This window comes from Hylobates moloch, unplaced genomic scaffold, assembly GCF_009828535.3.
Source record: "Hylobates moloch isolate HMO894 unplaced genomic scaffold, HMol_V3 SCAFFOLD_17, whole genome shotgun sequence".
NCBI lineage: Eukaryota > Metazoa > Chordata > Mammalia > Primates > Hylobatidae > Hylobates > Hylobates moloch.
The window spans coordinates 79,399,389-79,419,422 of record NW_026652292.1 but is presented as its reverse complement, the minus strand read 5'-3'; the positions used below and the strand labels follow the sequence as shown (position 1 = coordinate 79,419,422).

General features: G+C 44.8%; 1 protein-coding gene across 3 annotated transcripts in view; it reads left to right on the top strand.

Annotated features, from left to right (window-relative positions):
- AFAP1 (actin filament associated protein 1) overlaps positions 1-20,034 on the top strand; it is a 175,988-nt gene that overhangs the window by 58,030 nt on the left and 97,924 nt on the right. For all 3 annotated transcript variants that reach the window (XM_032135443.2, XM_058430237.1, XM_032135441.2), the window contains exons 2-3: positions 9,373-9,501; positions 12,704-12,801. In XM_032135443.2, the coding sequence (XP_031991334.1) occupies positions 9,375-9,501; positions 12,704-12,801 (225 nt within the window). In that variant the 5' untranslated portion in view covers positions 9,373-9,374. The remainder of the gene's footprint in view (positions 1-9,372; positions 9,502-12,703; positions 12,802-20,034) is intronic.

Below are 20,034 nucleotides of genomic sequence, written 5' to 3'. Positions count from 1 at the left end.
TGCAAGCCACCGCGCCTGGCCCAGAGTCCGGGTTTCTAAGGAGCAGTGGAGGATGAGGGCCAAATGAGTGGCATTGGCAGGGATAGAATGATCAGGGACGGCTTCACCAAGAGGTGGGATGTGAGCTGTGCTCATTGGCATTGGCAGAATTCAGAGGGGTGAGGAGAGGTCAAGGAGGTGATGCTGTGTGGGGGTGCCTGGCAGGAGAGGTAGCCTTGACTCAAGTGGAGGGTGCTATCAGAGGGTCACCCCATGAGGGCCAGCAGTTTGGAGTGCTGGGGGATGAGTGGTATAGACTAGACAGGGGAGCGGGGACGTACAGAGGGAGCAGGAACATTGGGAAAATGCTCATACTGTTCCCACCCCCCAATTTAGATTAGATAATGGGGAGTTGCCTGGGTCTAGGTCCTGGGAGTTTCTGTAGCAGGTTAGAAATTTGAAGGGAAGAACCATATGGGAAGGATCACAGATAAAAACAGAAAAGAAATGAAAAGGCCACCAGCAACTGTCTTGGTTGTGTAGCAAGGCCTTTGAGTGTAATTCAGGATGCAAATAGCAATAGGTGTTTTGCACATCAGTAAAGTGTGAAGCCTGTGGGGAATATGGATGTGGCAGCCTCTGCAGAGCCTGTCGCCCGTGGCAACTTTCCCGGTGTTTCTCAGATGCAGCAGGAAGTGATGGGTAGTTAATAGTGTTTTCTCAGAGCCAGTGACAGTAAACATTTCTTGCTCAGGTTTGTAGGAGAGCGGAGACAGAGGGTGCTTTAGCCTCCTCACTCTTGCAGTTCCTGTGTGAGGAAGATAGTTCCATGCACAGCAAGGAACCCTTTGACTGGCGGTCTGGTCACCCTGTTCCTGGTCTCACCCCTTTACCAATGCTTTGTGACTTCAGGCCGCCTTTCTTCTCTGGGCTTCAGTTACCGCACTTGTGAAATAAAGGCATTTGGGCCGGGTGCGGTGGCTCACGCCTGTAATCCCAGCACTTTGAGAGGCCTAGGTGGGTGGATCATCAGGTCAGGGGTTCCAGACCAGCCTGACCAACATGGTGAAACCCCATCTCTACTAAAAATACAAAAATTAGCCGGGCGTGGTGGCGGGTGCCTGTAATCCCAGCTACTCGGGAGGCCGAGGCAGGAGAATTGCTTGAACCCAGGAGCCACGGATTGCAGTGAGCCAAGATTGTGCCACTGTACTCCAGCCTGGGTGACAGAGTGAGACTCTTGTCTCAAAAAAAAAAAAAAGGCATTTGGGCTCCAGGGTCCCTCCTAGCTTTCAAGTCCGTGATTGAGTCATGAAGGTAAATAAAGAAAATTCCTTTAAAGTAGTTTTGGTTCCCACAAACCATAAGCCATTTCTTTGATTTGTTGAAATAAATGAACTCACTGCCCAGCCTGAGCCAGAGATTTTCTGTAAATAGTGAAGGGATTGGTGAAGCAGGAAGTGTGTTTGCTTTGTTGAATTCTTTGTCTCCTGGGATGTCTAGTTCTAATTCTTATTTCCCTTGCTTATTTAGGGCTGTGGGATATAACACTTGAGTGAGAGAAAGCAGAAAGGCTGGGTGGCGGGGCGCATGTCTGGAATCCCAGCACTTTGGGAGGCCGAGGCAGGCGGATCAATTTAGCCCAGGAGTTCAAGACCAGTCTGGCAAATAGTGAGACCCTGTCTCTTCAAAAAATTTTAAAAATTAGCTGGGTTCGTGGTTCGTGCCTGCAGTCCCAGCTGTTTGGGAGTGTGAGGTGTGATATGTGATCGAATCACTACACTCCAGCCTGGGCAACAGAGAGAGACCCCGTCTCACAAAAAAAAAAAAAAAAAAAAAAAAGCAAGCAAGCAAGCAGAGAGAATTAATTAGTCCAAAGAGGCCTTTTGCTAGGAAGAAGGGAGTTTTGTTTTTCTAATGTATAAAATATATCCAGAAATGCCTCCAGGTAATTTTGCTGTTGCTTTGGGAATGCTAAATTCTGTGGTCAGATCTTTTGTTTGGTGTGGGTGTTTGGGGCAAAAAAATTTTTTCTGGAATTCAGTGATTTATTCCTGTGTCCATGATGCCAGTCTGTGTTTGGTGACCTCGCCATTCTGTCCAGAACAGGGCAGCAGGTGTCAGGGCTGGGGTGTCGAATAGAGCAGGTGGTTCAAGTGTAGATATGGCTCTTGTTAGCTTGCTGCCTTGGGGCAGCCACGTCACCTCTCTTCCTTTGATTCCTACTGTCTGTAATATCTCAACGATGATAAGATTGTGAGGCTCAGATGAGATAAAATGCAGACAGTTATTTTGGATACTGGAATGTGACTGGTTATTGTCCTGTGTGCAGAACCCTCTGGCCAGTCTTTGGGCCGTGCAGACGGGAGAGGTGAGTGGGCTGGGCCTTTGCTTCAGTCTTTCCAGTTCCCTGAGCCTCAGTTTCTCCTCAGTACATTGAGGAAGTTGGGTGAACTATCTACAGCTGTTCTTCCAATTCAAATATTTCATTTTTTAGTGTAAGAACTATTAGTAAAATAATCATGTCAAACACAATTTGAGCAATGAGCTTGAGGGATATAACTTGTGTAGCTAGCCTGTCCTGTGTGGTGGGAGATAGGTTATTTGAATGTAACCTATGAGGGATGTAACCTAAGAGGTATTAGGAGCTTCTTCCACCGGAGCAAAATTTAGAGAGTTACTGTTACCGTATAAAAAGTAGTGACAGCTGGTTCTGATTCCCATTCTGGCTCTTATTTTTAACTGTGTGACCTTAGGCAAAAATGTAACCTTTCTTAGTACCAATTTCTCCACTTGTAAAAATGGTGAAAACAGTGTCTATCTTGAAAGGTTATTATGAAGATTAGTTAAGATGTCTGTAAAGCACTTAGCCTATTGCCTGGTACGCGGTCAGTACTTAACGGTAGCCAGAGCTTTCTATTAAACATCGGTAAGGAGCTTCAGAGGCCACACTACTTCCTAGGGGAAAATAGGAGAGCCTGTATTGTAAAGGGAGATTTGGCTGGAGGCCCTGGAGGAAAACAAGGGCACGTGTTGTACTTGACCTTGGAGAAGCAGCTCCTCCTCTTGATAGAAGGATAGGTAGTGCCTGTGTTGGGCAGTGGAAAGGTGGATGGTGAAGATAAGTCTGGGGTGGCATAAGGGGAAAGCTACTCTTGGAATATATCCGTAGAAACTGGATCCGAATGCCTGGACTCCTGGATCTTCCAGAGAGCCTATTGCACAGTTGGTAAGAAACAGCAATAGCTCTGGAGGGCAGAGAGGAGACGTGGGTGTCCCACACCTGCTTGTGTCCACAGACTGGAGTAGTACGATGCCACTCCCTGCTCAGGCACACATACTTCACCAGACCTTTATTTATAGGAAAATCTCCAGAGTGTGTGTTGGTTATTCCCCTTAGATCTTAAGGGGAAAGACATGTTTGTATTAAAAGTTTAAAATGGAGAATTGGTTGCAAGAACTTCTGCCCTTCTTGCTTTGGCGCCGGAGTGAGCTTTTGGTACGCCATGCCCACCAGCCATGTGTGTTTGTGCTCACTGCTTCCATGTGTGTGTTCTGAGCACTTGGTTTATGTTGAACATAGGCACCAGCACAGATACAGAGATGCACCAGGAGCTGCACCTGCGTCCTGGGAACTGGCGATATGGGGGAGCCAGGCAGCTCAACGAAGAATTGTGCTTCTCTCTAAGGTTACTCTGTAGTCTATGTTGACATTTCTTGTTCATTTTCCTTAATTTTTTTCGAGGACTAAATTTTATTTGGTCACACTATTGCTCTTTTTAAATACAAAATGGGTATAACAGCTCATCAGACTAGGGTTCTCTCTGAAAACAATCTGTGGAATTATTATTATGAAATGTTCAAAGCAGGGCTTTTGGACTCAGGTCTGAGTTCAGATTCTTACTGTGTTATTGATGTTCTAGCTATGTGACTGTGAGCAGATTATCAACTGGAGAGGCTTGGTGACCGTAGGCAGCCTTTCTGTGTCTGTTTCCTCACCTGCAACATGGGGGTATAACAGTACGTGCCTCCTAGCAATGTTGTGAAGAGCACATGGTTCATATACGTAACGGGCTTAGAACAGTGCCTGGCACTTGTAATTGCTATGTGAGGATTCCCTTAAAGAAAAGCAGGCTAAAAGCTGACACTGGAGTTCTTATTCCTCAGCTGTAGACGATGCGCAGTTTCGCTGGGTTCTTGTGAGAATCAAATGTGGTATCGTATGTAGATGCCAGCACAATGCCTTTCCCAGCATCTGTTGTCAGAAAATGGTCATTCTCTTCCTGTAGAAGTCACTCATTCGAAAACCTTTGCATGCTTCCTGTGCAGAATGTACTGCTAGGCTGCTGTCAGGTGTTTGGAGATAAACATAGGATGACACCTGCCTTTAACCAGCTGACTAGCTACCTTGAGGGAAAAAAACCCAAATAAACCTTAAGGTCACTAAGTATCCAGTCATCAGTACAGCTGCTACAAGAGGAATGGATTTTGGTAATTAGGGAAGACTTCAGTGAGGGGGAGCCAACTGGGGTGTTTAATTAGAGAAGGCTGGAAGAAAGAGGGGATGAGTATTAAGTATTTGGAAAGACTGTCAAGTAGAAAATATGGTTTATTTAGTCTGTGAAGATCCCAAAAAGGAGAAGCTTTTCTAACAATTACAACTCTCTGCTATGGGAGTGTTTCGCTTTCTGAGGTGCTAGAGAGCTGTGTTTTGAGAATCTTTTGGTTAGTTTCAGGTGAACAGAAAACCACACAGATTAGCTTAACAACAACACAATGAAATGAAAATTTATTAGAAGGATACAAATATTTCTTGGAATTCAAGTGCAGCCCAGTTTTCCGAGTAGCTAACAACAGGCCCGGGAAAGCCCCAGGAGCATTGTCGGCGTCTGAGACACTTCCTCTCTTGCGGGGCTGCCTGCCTCCGAGTGTGCCAGCTTCTGAGGGTGTCACCTCTGTGTGTTCGTCCTCCGGTGCTGGCTTCTGTCCTTTGCACCCGTGTACTTGCACTTGCCCTGGTTGCTGCATTTCTACATTTTCAGTTCAAGAGACCATCCCAACCGAATCCTGTTTCTTAGTCTTCAGGCAAAAGATAGAGGAATGGAAGATCTGATTGACCGTCTTGGAATCGGGCCGTCCAATTAACCATAACCTAGTAGTGGGAGGTGGTGTGCAGGGCCTTGCAGTATAGCAGTGGCTGCTGAAAGTCCCCCTTGTGGTTGAGGCTGCTGTTCTCAGAGGAGAGGACGGGCAGGTACCTTGGCCAGGGCCAGGACAAACTCCCAGGCTCTGGAGGGTTTTGCGCAGAGCCCTCATGGTCGCACTGTAGAGGGAGCTCAGGTTTTAGGTGGCAAGTTAGGATCGATGCATCCTTAGGTTCTCTTCAGATGTTTCCATGCTGTTAGGTGGAACCCAAGTAAAATCTCTTTCCTTTTTTAAATTAAATATGCATAGCATACATTTTACCTTTTTAACCCTTTTTGAGTATAAAATTTAGTGTCATTAGGTATAGTCACCATCCATTTCCAGAACATTTTCATCATCCCAAACTGTTAACTCTGAACCCCATTAAATAATAACCCTACATTCTCCCCACCACTAGCCCCTGGTAACCACTGTTCTACTTTCTGCCTCTATGAATTTGACTACTCTAAGTACTTCATATAAGTAGACTCGTAATGTTTGCCTCTTTTTGTCTTATTTTAACATAATGTTTTCAAGGTTTGTTCATGTTGCGGCACGTATCTGAATTTTTTTCCTTTTAATGGATGAATTATATTTCATTGTATGTATGTATCACATTTCATTTATCCATTCATTTGTCATTCATTTTCTACCTTTTGACATTTTGAATAATGCTATCAGTCCCCCATCCCGCCCCCCCCCCCCCCATTTTTTTTTTTGAGAGTCAGGGTCTCACTCTTACCCAGGCTGGAGCGCATTGACTCAGTCATGGCTCACTGCAGCCTCGAACTCCTGGGCTCAAGTGATCCTCCTGCCTCAGCCTCTCAAAGTGCTGGGATTACAGGCGTGAGCCAACATACCTGGTCCATTTTTAAAGTATAGATGAGATTGCTTAGAATCAAGAAATTGGTTAATGAAAAAGACCTTAATTGAAAGGTGTACTTAGTCCAACTTCTTCATTTCATAGAAGGGAAAATTGCCCAGCTGGGAAGAGTGAACTGCTGTGCCACATCCACCTACTTTAAGCTCATTTATCATTTCTCTCCCACTTACCTAAAATGATGAGAGCTTTGATGGTACACGGCAGCCTCAGTATGGATCTTTAATCCCGAAGGATGTTGTAGACTTACAGAATAGTAGATTTAGAAGAATCCCACAGACCAGCGGCTCTCAAACTTTTTTGCTTAGGTTTTTTGCATGAATCATTTTCATTATGCTTTTGTTAGTTGAGATGCATGACCTGTATGACTGACAATAGGTAAATGATGAATAAATGAATGAAGATCTTAAAGTAATTGCCTACATCAGCAGATCTCAGATCTCAAACTTTTTGGTCTCAAAATATACTTTGAAGACCTTAAAGAGCTTTATTTATATGATTATATCTGTAGGTACTTACCATATTAGAATTAAAATTGGCAAATTTTAAGATATTTATTCATTAAAATATCAATAAACCTATTACGTTAACATAATAATATATATTTATGAAAAGTAACTGCATTTACCAAAACATGATAATTAGAAGAGTAGCATTGTTTTAGACTTTTGCAAGTATCTTTAGTATCTGGCCTAGAAGATAGCTGATTCTCATATTTATTTCTTCACTCAGACTGTGTGAGATATTATGGTGGAAGTACGTGAAGAAAATCTGGGCTGGGTGTGGTGGCGCACACCTGTAATCCGAGCACTTTGGGAGGCCGAGGCAGGCGGATCATGAGGTCAGGAGATTGAGACCATCCTGGCTAACATGGTGAAACCCTGTTTCTACTAAAAATACAAAACAAACAAACAAAAAATAGCGGGGCATGGTGGTAGGCACCTCTAGTCCCAGCTGCTCAGGAGGGTGAGGCAGGAGAATGGCATGAGCCCAGGAGGCAGAACTTGCAGTGAGCCGAGATTGCACCACTGCACTCCAGCCTGGGTGACAGAGCAAGACTGTGTCTCCAAAAAAAAAAAAAAAAAAAGAAAAAAGAAAATCTGACCTCCCACAGATAGGTGGTTGGGAAGTTTTTCAGTAGCCTTTTCAGACAATTGTAGACATTCTTCTTTGATACTACACCAAAACTTGACAAGCGGCAGTTTCCTAACGGTTAGTTGTGATGTGGCATCTGAAGTTATGCCATCCTCTGTTACATTAGAGTAGTTTAGTTTATTTTGCAGTTTAGGTGGATCTTTTACCCATACGTGATTTTGTAACATCATGGTTCACTGAGTTGTGCAGATCTTCCAAATAAATGTCAACATATGACATTATGCAATATAAATCACATTTGTTCATGTCACTGCTGATCTCATTAGAAAAGCCTCCAGTATTAGGAGGCAGTAAGCTCTTACGGGGTGGATACAAAGTTTCAAAAATTATTTTTTCACTTGGAAGCTCAACTTTTATTCTTGGCCACAAATGCTATCAGTTGTTTACCTTGAAGTGATGAGCTCATGTGTTCATTCTTGAGAACATGTCTGCCAGGTACTCAAGTCTAAGTCATTGCAGTTTGCCTGTCATTCACTCTCTCCAGTAAAGATAGTGCTGCATGCAACAAGTGGCTTTGGGTGGCTTGGAACTCAAACACTCACAAGAGTGATTTTTCTCTAGATGACTGTGGTATTTCGTGTGCAGGAGGGCTTCATGCATGCTTCCCATGTCATTCAATGATACATTAAAAAGGTGTGTGTTGGTTGGGCACGGTGGCTCACGCCTGTAATCCCAGCACTTTGGGAGGCCGAGGCGGGCAGATCACGAGGTCAGGAGATCAAGACCATCCTGGCTAACACGGTGAAACCCCGTCTCTACTAAAAATACAAAAAATTAGCTGGGTGTGGTGGCGGGAGCCTGTAGTCCCAGCTACTCGGGAGGCTGAGGCAGGAAAATGGCGTGAACCCGGGAGGCAGAGCTTGCAGTGAGCCAAGATCGCTCCACTGCACTCCAGCCTGGGCGACAGAGCGAGACTCTGTTAAAAAAAAAAAAAAAAAAAAAAAAGGTGTGTCTTCAAAGGTTAGATTTAAGAAAAGCGATTATTTTTTACTGCTTTCTCAAAGACACTCCTAAGTGAAAGTGCCTTTTTAAATTTTTTATTTTTTTGAAAAGGAGTCTCACTCTGTCTCCCAGGCTGGAGTGCAGTGGCGCGATCTTGGCTCACTGCAACCTCCGCCTCCCAGGTAAGTGATTCTTGTGCCCCAGCCTCCTGAGTAGCTGGGATTACAGGCACATGCCACCATGCCTGGCTAATTTTTGTATTTTTAGTAGAGATGGCCATGTTGGTCAGGCTGGTATCGAACTCCTGACCTCAGGTGATCTGCCTGACTGGGTCTCCCAAAGTACTGGGATTACAGACGTGAGCCACTGTGCCCAGCCCAAGTAGTTTTTTTTTTTTTTAAAAAAAAAAACAAAAAAAACCTGTGAGTATATGGTGAAGGATATCATGACCGCTAGGATAGTTTGGTGTCACTTCCTTGATTCATGCTAAGATGCTAGCAGTTTTACCCTGGCATTTTACAGCATTAATGCAGAAAAAGGTGAATAATGTCTTAGCATTCTGAAAATAGTTTGGGCCTCAGGCCTTGTGGGCTCCCTGAAAGGAGGAGTTCACATCCCCAGAGGCTAAGATTATCATCTACAAACTGCTGACCTAAGCCAATATTCCAGTCTTGTGGATATCAGAGGAAAAGTCAAGTCTACCATCATCCTAGAAGGAAAAGGCATGGTGGGAAGTCAGCACCTGAACTTGTGTTTACACCAGCCTCGGCATCTGGCATCCTTTGTGCTAACTGCATAAACATACTCACAGTTGTCCTGGGCTGGAGCCAGCTTTACAAAAGCAGAGCTGGGTGTTGAGTTTCTGAAACCATGCCCTGCTGGTTATTAGAAAACTCTTCTTGACATTGAAATTTAATATCATGGAATTGACACCAAATGATGATGTCAGGCCTTCGGGTTGTCACACCATCTGTTGGCAGCCTGGCTTTGGAGCTTCTCCCAGTTGAATTTTGCTGCCTTAAAGTAGAAGTGAAGGAGTAGTGCATTTGTTAAGAAGAAGATGCTTGAATCTTTTAGTGGATCTGCTTTCAGCAAACTTGTTTTTTTAGGTCAGAATACTATATCCAGTGATCAAGCTAAACATGAAATGCTTCAAGTAAGACTCAGCATTCATACTTTGACATTTGCAAATCACTGGGTCTAATAATACCCTTCCTGTCTTTTGTTGTTAGCAATGGAAGAGTTAATAGTTGAACTTCGTCTCTTTCTTGAACTCCTGGACCATGAATATCTAACCTCAACTGTCAGGGAGAAGAAGGCAGTGATAACCAACATTCTGCTGAGGATACAGTCATCCAAAGGTGAGTCTCATTCTGACGCCTGCTTTTCCTTCTTACAGTGTCTTGGCTTCTAAACCGTCTTTAATTTTACCACCTTTCTAAAATATATTTATTTGTTCTTTAACTTACAAACTTATTTATTCCTCAAGTTTTCATTGAGGGTTTATGCTTGTACCAAGTTCTGCGTTGGCCTCCAGGTGTAGAAAGATAAAGCTTTGAAGGAGCTAATGGAATCGTATGTTGGGAGTCCTCAGGGCAAGCCCAGCGTTTGGAGATTACCTGGAAGGACTCACGGGACTTGGCTTCAGGTTGTTCTTCCTGGTGTGCAGGACGCACTGCAGCCGTAGTGAGGATGCACAGCCCGACGGGCAGATCGGAAGGGAGAAGATGTAGGCGGAACATGGAGGAACCCATAGGCCAGCTTCTGTGTGCTCTGTCCCTCCCACGAGGGTCACACAGAGCACACTCTGTCCTCAGCAATAAAAACACAGCAAGCTCTGTGCGACATTTCCGTTCAGGCTCATCGGAGACTCAGTGCCCAGGGTTTTTACTCGGGTCTGGTCCTCTAGGCACCCTCTGCCTAGCACACACCAGAATTCCAGGACAGGCAGGGTTTCAGCACAACCGCGTTGTTGACACAAACAGTACAGGCACAGTGAACCACCCTTGTCCATCAGGGAATGATGGGAGCACTTCTGAAATCCACATTCCCAGAGGCCAGCCAGGGCCAGCCTTGCAAGCAGGCCCCTCTAGAGAGAGCAGCCTTGGGCCTCCTACATTAACTCTTTCATGCACAGTGAGCAGGACAAAAAAAAAAACAGGCAATAAGAAAGCCTGCTAAGTACTGCTGTGGAGAGCATCAGAGCCTTATGAGAGCACCTGAGAAGCAAGTCCACACCAGTTGAGTGAGAGACCGGGGTGGTGGAGGGTCCGAGGGGCAATTCCTGGATGATGCGATGTGAGAATCTTGAGGACTCTGTGGAGGTAATCTGCTGGATGAGATGGAGGATTTTTCTTTTAAACCTCTTTATTGAGATGTGATTCACAGGCCATACACTTCACGATTTAAAGTGTACAATTTATTTATACTTTTACACGAATTCTTTTAGTATATGAAGCCATGTATGACACGATTAGATTTGCATTCTGGAAGGCTCACCTGACCAGTCTGGAAGATGGGCTGAAGGATTTGGTAGCAGTTTGAACGTGGGTGGCTTGGGGAAACCTGGGTGGGCGATGGGGCCTGTCACTTAGATAAGAAAGCAGGATAGGGATCCTATTTTGGGGCAATATGAAATATTAACTTTTTTTTTTTTTTTACTTTGAGACAGGGTCTCACTGAGTCGCACAGGCTGGAGTGCAGTGGTGTGATCACTGCTCACTACAGCATTGACCTCCCAGGCTCAGGTGATCGTCCCACTGCAGCCTCCCTAGTAGCTGGGACTACACGTGTGCACACCACAACACCCAGCTAGGTTATTTTTGTAGCTGGGTGTTTGCCATGTTGTCCACGCTGGTCTCGAACTCCTGGGCTCAAGCAGTCTGCCTGCCTCGGCCTCCAGAAGTGCTGGGATTATAGGCATGAGCCACTGCACCTGGCCTGAAATGTTCACTTCTGAAGTAATTTTGTTATTTCCCTGCTCAGACTCTTTCATCTGTCAGCCTTTACCTCTGGTCACACTCCAGACTCCTTCGGCCATCCTACAAGGCCCTTTATCATAGGTGGTTATGAGGAACAACTCCAAAGTTAAACTGGCTTTTTGATTCTTGCCCTACCTGTTACCAAATGTGCGACCTTTCACGGGTTACTTACGCTTTTTTTACTTTAGTTTCCTCCTTGTATAAAAAAGGGCTAATGGTAGTATTGACCTGACGGGATGTTGTGAGGATTGAATGAGATGGTATAAAATATTTCAAAACAGTGCCTGATGCATAGTAAACATGTCAGCTATTGATGACCGTTTGCTTTCCCCTGATTTCCTGTCCTCTCTTCCTCCACCCAGTGAGCTCCAGCACTGGTCTCTTCATGCCTCCTTCTGGGTGAATCTCCTGATATTTTTCAATTCATGAATTCTTTCTTCAGCTCTTTAATTTGCTTTAAACCTATCTATTGATTTTGTGTGTGCGTGTGTCATTTATCCTTTTCCTTTCTTGCTTTTGTTTGTTTGTTTGTTTGTTTGCAGTTCTCTGCTGAAGTTCTTTTCTCCATTGCAGCTCCTGGAGGTCAGGCACTGGGGCTTTTCATGTTTCAATTCCTGGCCTCTAGTGTAGTACTGGACCCATTATAGGCGATCGTTGTTAAGTCAGTATTTTTACAGGCCTTTCTAAGTGAGTGTTAGGCATATAAATAGTACTGTGCCCAAATTAAAACTTGCTTTTTCCTCTTTCCTGCCTGCACTGGTATCGTGTTCATCACCTTTCCTAATCGTTCGTTGTGTGTGTATTTGTCTTTCCAACTTAAATATGAGTGCCCAAGACGTGTGAGCTTATATCAGTCATGTTTCCATACAGTATGTCTATTACAGTATCTGACTTTAAGAAGATACTTAATAAAAATTTACTGATTCCCAGGAAGGTGTCTATCCTGTTACTACATGGATAAGTCCTGCCTGCCCTGAGTAGAAGTTGAGGGGGAGCAGCTTTCCCTTTGAGACGCAGCATGACACTGAGGAGCATGCAGGCTCTGGGGCTAGCGCCGCCATTTCCATCTATGACTGCTTTCATTCATTTCCAACACCCCTTCCCCTTCCCCTTCCCCTTCCTCCTTCCCTGCATCCATCCATCCATCCATCCATCCATCCATCCATCCATCCATCCATCCCTCCCTCCCTCCCTCCCTTCCTTCCTTCCTCTTTTCTCTTTTTTCTTTTCTTTTCCCTTTCCCTTTCTCTTTCTCTTTTTCTCTTTCTCTTTCTCTTTTCTTTTTTCTTTTCTTTCCCTTTCCCTTTCCCTCTCCCCTCCACTCCTCTCCCCTCTCCTCCCCTCCCCTCTCCTCTCCTCTCCTCTTCTCTCTTTTCTTTTCTTTCACTTTATTTAAGCTATCGTTTCTTCACCTGTAAAATGGAGAAGAATAATACCTAACCTTGCAGGACTGTTGTAAAGGATTAGAGAAAATAAATATTTGCAAAGTGTTCAACACAGGGTTCAGGAACTGATAGATGCTAGTGGTACCATTCTCATCCCCATCCTCATCCAGTTCTGTGGTTCTGGTTAATTCTTACAGGTTTTGATGTGAAGGACCATGCTCAGAAGCAGGAGACCACTAACAGCCTGCCGGCCCCTCCTCAGATGCCCCTGCCAGAGATCCCTCAGCCCTGGCTGGTGAGTCAAGGTCCCACCATCTCAGTGGTCGTCGCTGGAGGCCTGGGGGTACTTATGAGCTCCAGGGCCCTGTGATGGAAGCCCAGTGCGGAAGAGTGGAGCCCTTATTTTGCTCAAGACACTCCTTTGAGTATATTTCTAGGGCTGAGAAGCTATTAGTGATAGCTGGTTGGTAGACTGTAAGTGTAGCCTCCCCTTAGGAAGCTAGCATTTCTTTGCACTGCCTCACACCACCATAAACTACCTATAGCAGGAGCTACAGGGCTATAGACATCTTTTCTTATGTCAGATTAAGAAAAAAATTAGGAGGATTTAGCAGATAAAAGTATCTGTAGACCTTGTGGACTTGACTCTCTTCTGAGTTAATTCTGAAGTTGAATACCTTATTCTGAAACTTTAATAGTCATTGTTAGACTTCTTCTGGGGTTAACTATCCATATTTTTTCCAAGAGAGAAAAATATATACATATTTCAGGAATGTATACTTTAGTTTTATGCATTCAAATTCAAAATTTGTTTTTTAAAAAAGAATCTGGCGATTCCCACATACGCAAACTTTTATGTACCATTCAGCTTTTTCTATATTTGGCTGTTTTCTAACTTGTTTACTCGAGGAATTCAGAGCATCATTCAAAGTTAGGGCAAAATCAGTAGCAATTCTCTTTCCGTGTTTGCTTTCAGTGTGAATCATCTGATGATCTCTCTGCCAGGATACGAATGGTGGGAAGGCAGGGCCATTTCTTGATCACCCCCGCTCTGCCTGGGCTTGGCACAGTGCTCAAGAGTCTTGGAGGGACTGAGGGCTTCTCACTGCAGTGGGCACAGAGGGAAATGAGCACTTACTGGGTTCCTGCCACACAGCACCATAAATTACAACTCAACTCCCACAACTCGGCCTCAAAGAACCCCTAACACTTCTTATCAGGGGAAGTGTATGTACACCCATTTTTCAGAGAAGGAAGCTGAGGCTCACTGAAGGTGTGTGGTTTGCTCAACATCATAAAATAAGTAGAGAGGGCAGAGATTGCAACATTTATTTCAAATTCATGCTTTTCTCAACAATACTAGTTCAGAGGTGTGGCAGCAAATCAGACGCAAGCGTGCCTCAGACAGGAGAAGACTGTTAGCATTGAGCCTGTCCACCGAAGCGGAGTCCAGGGAGGCTGTAGGCTGCAGGGGCAGTTCAGGAGGAAGGCCACCTGCTTCCTGCCCCCGTGCTGCCTCAGACTCCTCGTATGATTTGGGGAGATTAATGAAACCTCTGTGCCTCAGGATTATCCAGGAGATGGAAAGAGCAAATATATCTCAAGTGCTTAGGATATATTGAAGTCCTGCACTCTAATCACTCTTCAGAGCAGCACTTCTCAAACTTTAGCCTTCAACCAACCACCCAGCCATCTTAAAGTGCAGATTCTGGTTCACTTGGTGTGGATGGGGCCTTTGATGCTGCCCTTCTCTCTTCCCTCCCCTCCCCTCCCTTGCCCTCCCCTCTACTCCCCTCTCCTCCCCTCCCTTCTCCTCCCCTCCCTTCTCCTCCCCTCCCCTCTTTCATCTTTCCTCTTTTCTCCACAGGGTCTTGCTCTGTCACCCAGGCTGGAGTGCACTGGCACATTCATAGCTCACTACAGCCTCAACATCTTGGACTCAAGCAATCCTGCCTCCTCAGCCTCCCAAGTAGCTGGGATTGCAGATGTGAGCCATCACGCCCAGCCAAATGTTTAATTTTTTTTTATTTAAATAGAGAAAGGGTCTCACTGTGTTGCTGTTTTGAACTCCAGGCCTTCAGTAGTCCTCCTGCCTTGGCATCCCAAAATGCTAGAATTACAGGTGTGACCCACCCCACCTGGCCTCATTTGCTGTTCTTAGATATAATAGGATATTAAAGTCCAGAAATATATAATTGTTAATTTAAAAGATGAAGAGCTAGATGGGAAATCAGTAGGTCCTCCATTTTCTGGCTTCCTCTTCTGGTTTATTTTCATTTTTTCTTTGTAAGATTGTCTGGAATCTCTGGCTCCCCTGTGATGGGTCTTATATTTCATCATCACATTTCATATTGGGAAAGATGTTCTGAGATGGAGGGGGAACTGAGAACAGTTAGAAGCAGCCGGGGCCGGGTGTGGTGGCTCACGCCTGGCATCCCAGCACTTTGGGAGGCCGAGGCAGGTGAATCGCCTGAGCTCAGGAGTTCACCAGCCTGGGCAACATAGCAAAACCCCATCTGTACAAGAAATACAAAAATTAGCCAGGTATGGTGGTGTGCAGCCGTAGTCCAGCTATTTGGGAGGCAGAGGTGGGAGGATCACTTGAGCCCGGGAGGCAGAGGTTGCTGTAAGCCAAGATTGCTCCACTGCACTACAGCCCGGGTGACAGAGCGAGACTCCATCTCAAAAAAGAAAAAAAAAAAACCTGCCAGGCGCGGTGGCTCACACTTGTAATCCCAGCACTTTGGGAGGCCAAGGTGGGTGGATCACCTGAGGTCAGGAGTTCAAGACCAGCCTGGCCACCATGGTGAAACCCCCGTCTCTACTAAAAATAAAAAATTAGCTGGGCGTGGTGGCGGGTGCCTGTAATCCCAGCTACTTGGGAGGCTGAGGCAGGAGAATTGCTTGAACCCAGGAGGCAGAGGTTGCAGTGAGCCGAGATCGAGCCACTACACTCTAGCCTGCGTAACAAGACCAAGACTCCGTCTCAGAAAACAAGACAGAACAAAACAAGACCACAGAACCAAACCAAAACAAAAGAAGCAGCTGGAAGAGTAGCAGTGGTCCTGTGACTGTTGTGGCCTCTTCTCTAGTGCTGCTGCAGTACCCTCCCACCTGCTCTGGACCAAACTGCATGTCCCTGACATGCCAGCTGGGGGGAGTGGAGGGATGCCAGCTTCAGATGAAGAGTTCTCATGACTGGTCAGCATTTTCTACCATTTTCAACCATCGAATGGTCGATTCACTTCTGTGTTGTTTTCTTCCAGTATAGTTTATTACTTATTCATCCTCTTTCTCCCTCTCTCGTCCTCTCTCCTTGTCTCTTGCTCTCCCCTGGCCTGTGATCTGCTCCTGCCTTTGGTAGGAAAATGGTTGTGGCAAACTAGCCTGGGTTAAGGTATTTATGAGGCCCTTCTACTGGTATAGTCAGAACTGGTCAATCAAAAATGTTGGTTAAGGTGAGAAAATTTTAAAAGGTATACATTACATGTGCTTTAAATATGTTAAGTTTAAATGAATGATTTAAGTGTCGGAATTACAGGCGTGAGCTACCATACCCGGCCTAAATGAATCCTTTTTGAGTAACAATTTGCCAGTGGGTGATTTCTCCCTCCTGGTGCTTAGTGCATGAGTATCAAGGTAATTTTTCCCTGGACACCTAAGCCATGCTTACTTGCTCTAAAACCACTGTATTTTGATGTAGGGCCGAGGGCCACATTCTTTGGTGTGTTGCTACTTATGGGGTTCTGTTTGTCTTTTCTGTGTAATCTATACATATGATTACGTTGTTAGTAATTTCCAGTTTTTGTAACACAATCTGAGTTTAGAATCCCCAGAATTTTATGAATGTTGCCCTGTCTTTTTTTTTTTTTTAATAGTTGATGTCCCCACATCTAATTGTACAGATTTTTTGGGTACTTTTGTTTGTTTGTTTTAAGAGTCAGGTCCTTACTTTGTTGCCCAGGCTGGAGTGCAGTGGCACAATCATAGCTCACTGCAGCCTTGAACTCCTGTGCTCAGGCAGTCCTCCCGCCTAGGCCTCCCAAGGAGCTGGAATTACAGGCATGAGCCACTGTGACCTGCCTAGTTAGTTTTGACTGAACCTTTCTAAAGCATCTCAGAGAATCATCAACTCGGCTTTTGCACTCGTTTTTTTCATTGGCTTATTATGTAATGGTCAAATTAAAGTAAATAATTATGGTAATAAGAATTTAAAGAACAAAGCTGAGTCTTGGTAAATACACAACTCAACAGGTAGGAGAGTTGTCGCCCTGAATGTTTAGCCTTTTAGGGATTTCAGGGTATTTTACAGAGGGAATAGAGAACAGCTGTCAACTCCATGAGGCAAGGAGGTAGAGCTTGGTTAAGATAGCTCGACTGTAGTTTTCTGATAGTTTTTTAGTGCATTTGGGATTCAGCAAGTCAGCTAGTCACTAAGCAGATTAAGTTTGCCTTTAGTGAATTGGCTTTGGGCTAGTTGGCCGTTTCGCTATTGATGAATTGACTTTCAAGGGAATTTGCTTATTGTGGGGTCAAGACGGAACTGGTAGGCAGCTGTGCCAGGCAGAGGGTGTGCTGTAAATTAAAGCACAAGCCAGAAAAACAGCCAGGTATACTAGGAGCGTTGCAGGTAGCTCTGCCTTGCCGGATCATGGGATTTTGGGCAGGAAATCCACACATGAGGCCAGAATTCTCTGCAGGGGCTAAATTACAAAGGACCTGTGGGTTGTGATGAGAAGTTGGGAATGTGTTGTGAAAGCAACAGTAAGCCATTGAAGGGCTCTTTTAGTGTATGATTTACTTCAGCTAGGTTCTATTTCCCATGCATTGAACCACAACTGTACTTTATTTTTACCTCTTTTGTGGCATGAATTGAGTATTGCCTTTTGTCATAGTGTTTTGTATTATAAACTCTTTAACAAATAAGGTTGTCTTTTACCTTTTTATCCTTTTTAGTGTCTAATAGTGCTTCATACCTTTATTCAATAGTTAACAAAGCCTGAGGTGCCCTGTGTGACATGGTGCTTCTTTCCACCTGGCTAATGTGTCTTTGGAGGTGCTTGCAGGAGAATAGATGTGTGTGTAGTGCGGAAATCTTGAACTTCTGAATTTTTGAAGTCACAAGTGTGGGATGTAGCATGTTTCACACTCTGCTTTATCTCCCTGGCTTTTCAAGGGGAGACTCGGATAGGCTAAAATATGCATCTGTTCAAAAAAACTGTTTGTGGGAAGAGCTGTGCTTTTATTTTCTTTCTTTTTTTTTTTTTTTTTTTTTGAGACCCAGGCTGGAGTGCAGTGGCGTGATCTGGGCTCACTGCAACCTCCGCTTCCCTGGTTCATGAGATTTTCCCACCTCAGCCTCCCAAGTAGCTGGGACTACAGGCACGCACCATCATGTACGGCTAATTTTTTTGTATTTTTAGTAGAGACAGGGTTTTCACCATGTTGCCCAGGCTGGTTTCAAACTCCTGGGCTCAGGCAGTCCACATGCCCCAGCCTCCTCAAGTGTTAGGGTTACAGGCGTGAGCGACTGCGCCTGGCTTTTCAAAAGATTCTTGTCTTTGTTTCAAGGGAGACCTGTGCAGCTATCAGACTGATTGCATTTTGTTTGCAGCAAGTGCTAAAAGAGCGTTCGAAAAGGTGAGCCCCAGATCCTGGGAAATGGATCCCGTCTGTGCTGACGCTGGCTGCCGTGACCCACTGCCCAGCTCGCAAGCAGCCGGCTTGCTAAAGGGGTCTAACTGGATAAGCGCCGTTTGTGCTGCTCCCCCACCCTTCTTCAGCATAGCATTGTGTCTAAACATAGGGGTATCTCAGATCTTCACGGCTCAGGAGAAAAAAGAACAAGCTAGGCTCCTTTTGGGGCTGTCATGCAGTACATACAACTCTAGATCAAGGCATTTTCTGGACATATTTTCATTTGGTAAAGAGCCTGAGGTTATATCGTGTTTCAGGGGATAGCAGAGGGAGCGACTTAATTCACTGGTATTTTAGGGCCAGAGCTTATGTAAATGTGATGCCTTTTTATGCCAGCAGATCACAGCGAAGTTTCCTTTTATTGTGGTAAAATATCCATAACATAAAATTTACCATTTTAACCATTTTAAGTGTACAGTTCAATACGCTTAAAATGACAGTTAAGTATCATGAAGTACATTCGTAGTATTGTGGAGCCATCACCACCATCCAGCTCCCTACTTTATCCCAAATGGAAACTCTGTCCCCCTTAAACACTAACTGCCCATTCTCCCCCCACCCCCACCCCCAACTCCTGCCCCTGGCATCCGCTGTCTCTAGGAAACCGTGAAGTTTTTTTTTTTTTTTTTTTTTTTTTGTTTTTGAGACAGTCTCATTCTGTTGCTTAGGCTGGAATGCGGTGGCATGATCACAGCTCACTGCAGCCTTGACCTCCCAGGCTCAAGCGATCCTCTTACCTCAGCCTCCCGAGTAGCTGGGACTACAGATGTACACCATCACACCTGGCTAATTTTTGTATTTTTTGTGGAGATGGGGTTTTTCCATGTTTCCCAGGCTAGTTTTGAACTCCTGGGCCTAAGTGATTCTCCCACCTCACCCTCCTGAGAAGCGGAGACTAAGATGTGAGCCACCATACTCGGCCTGAAACAGTGAAGTTTTGATACCAGGTGTTACCATCTTCCCATCGATGCGTTTCGCTCTTTCTCAGGTACCTTCACAGCAACCTTGTTATCTCTTTTTGACAGATGACATTACGAGGCTCTTTGAGATTATGTGACAACGTTGGCTCTTTTACCAGTTGCAGAGTTGGGGCTAAAGCCCACGATTTAAAACAAGAAAATCATTCATTTTCCTGTGGTGTAGGATGTGACCCTTTGGGGGATGTGAGCCATCTTGTTTGCCTTTTTCCCCCGTCTTTCAGGAATCTCAGTTTTGGCTCATGTATAATCCCAGTGGCATCTTTGTTTTCAATTCACTTTATGGCTGGATTCCACTGTATCCTGTTTCCGCCCCTGGTGGGCCGCCTCGCCTTCCATCTGGATGCCTGCCTGCTGATGGAAAAGGGAGGGGAGATGACATGGCCCCACAGGGCTTTCATTCTTTGTCATGCATAAGTAAAAGGAGAGAAACTTGAAGAAAATATGTGAGACAATCTTCCCAGTGTTTACTCAAGCGCTGTGTGGAATGCAGACTTAACAGTGATCACAATGGAATGGGTTGTAATTTGGATAAAGACTTGCATTTTGCCAAGAAGCGTATGTACTCAGAATTCTTAGTGTTAGGATTGAAACCATCTTTGCAGCTTAAACTATAAAATTTTATTATCCTCAGTTTCCCTCAGCAGCATGGATTCCTTCCCGCAGATGAGCAGCGAGCGGCACAGGAAGTTTAGATTATGGCACGAATGCCGTAGGGTGCTGCTGAAATACTCGCGTCGGTTAGAAAAGGGTTTCACCAATATGTGATAGAAATGGAACTTGAGCCCTGATTTTCTTATTTCAGATTATATATTTTTTGGCTGTTACTCTTTTTTTTTTTTTTTTTTTTTTTT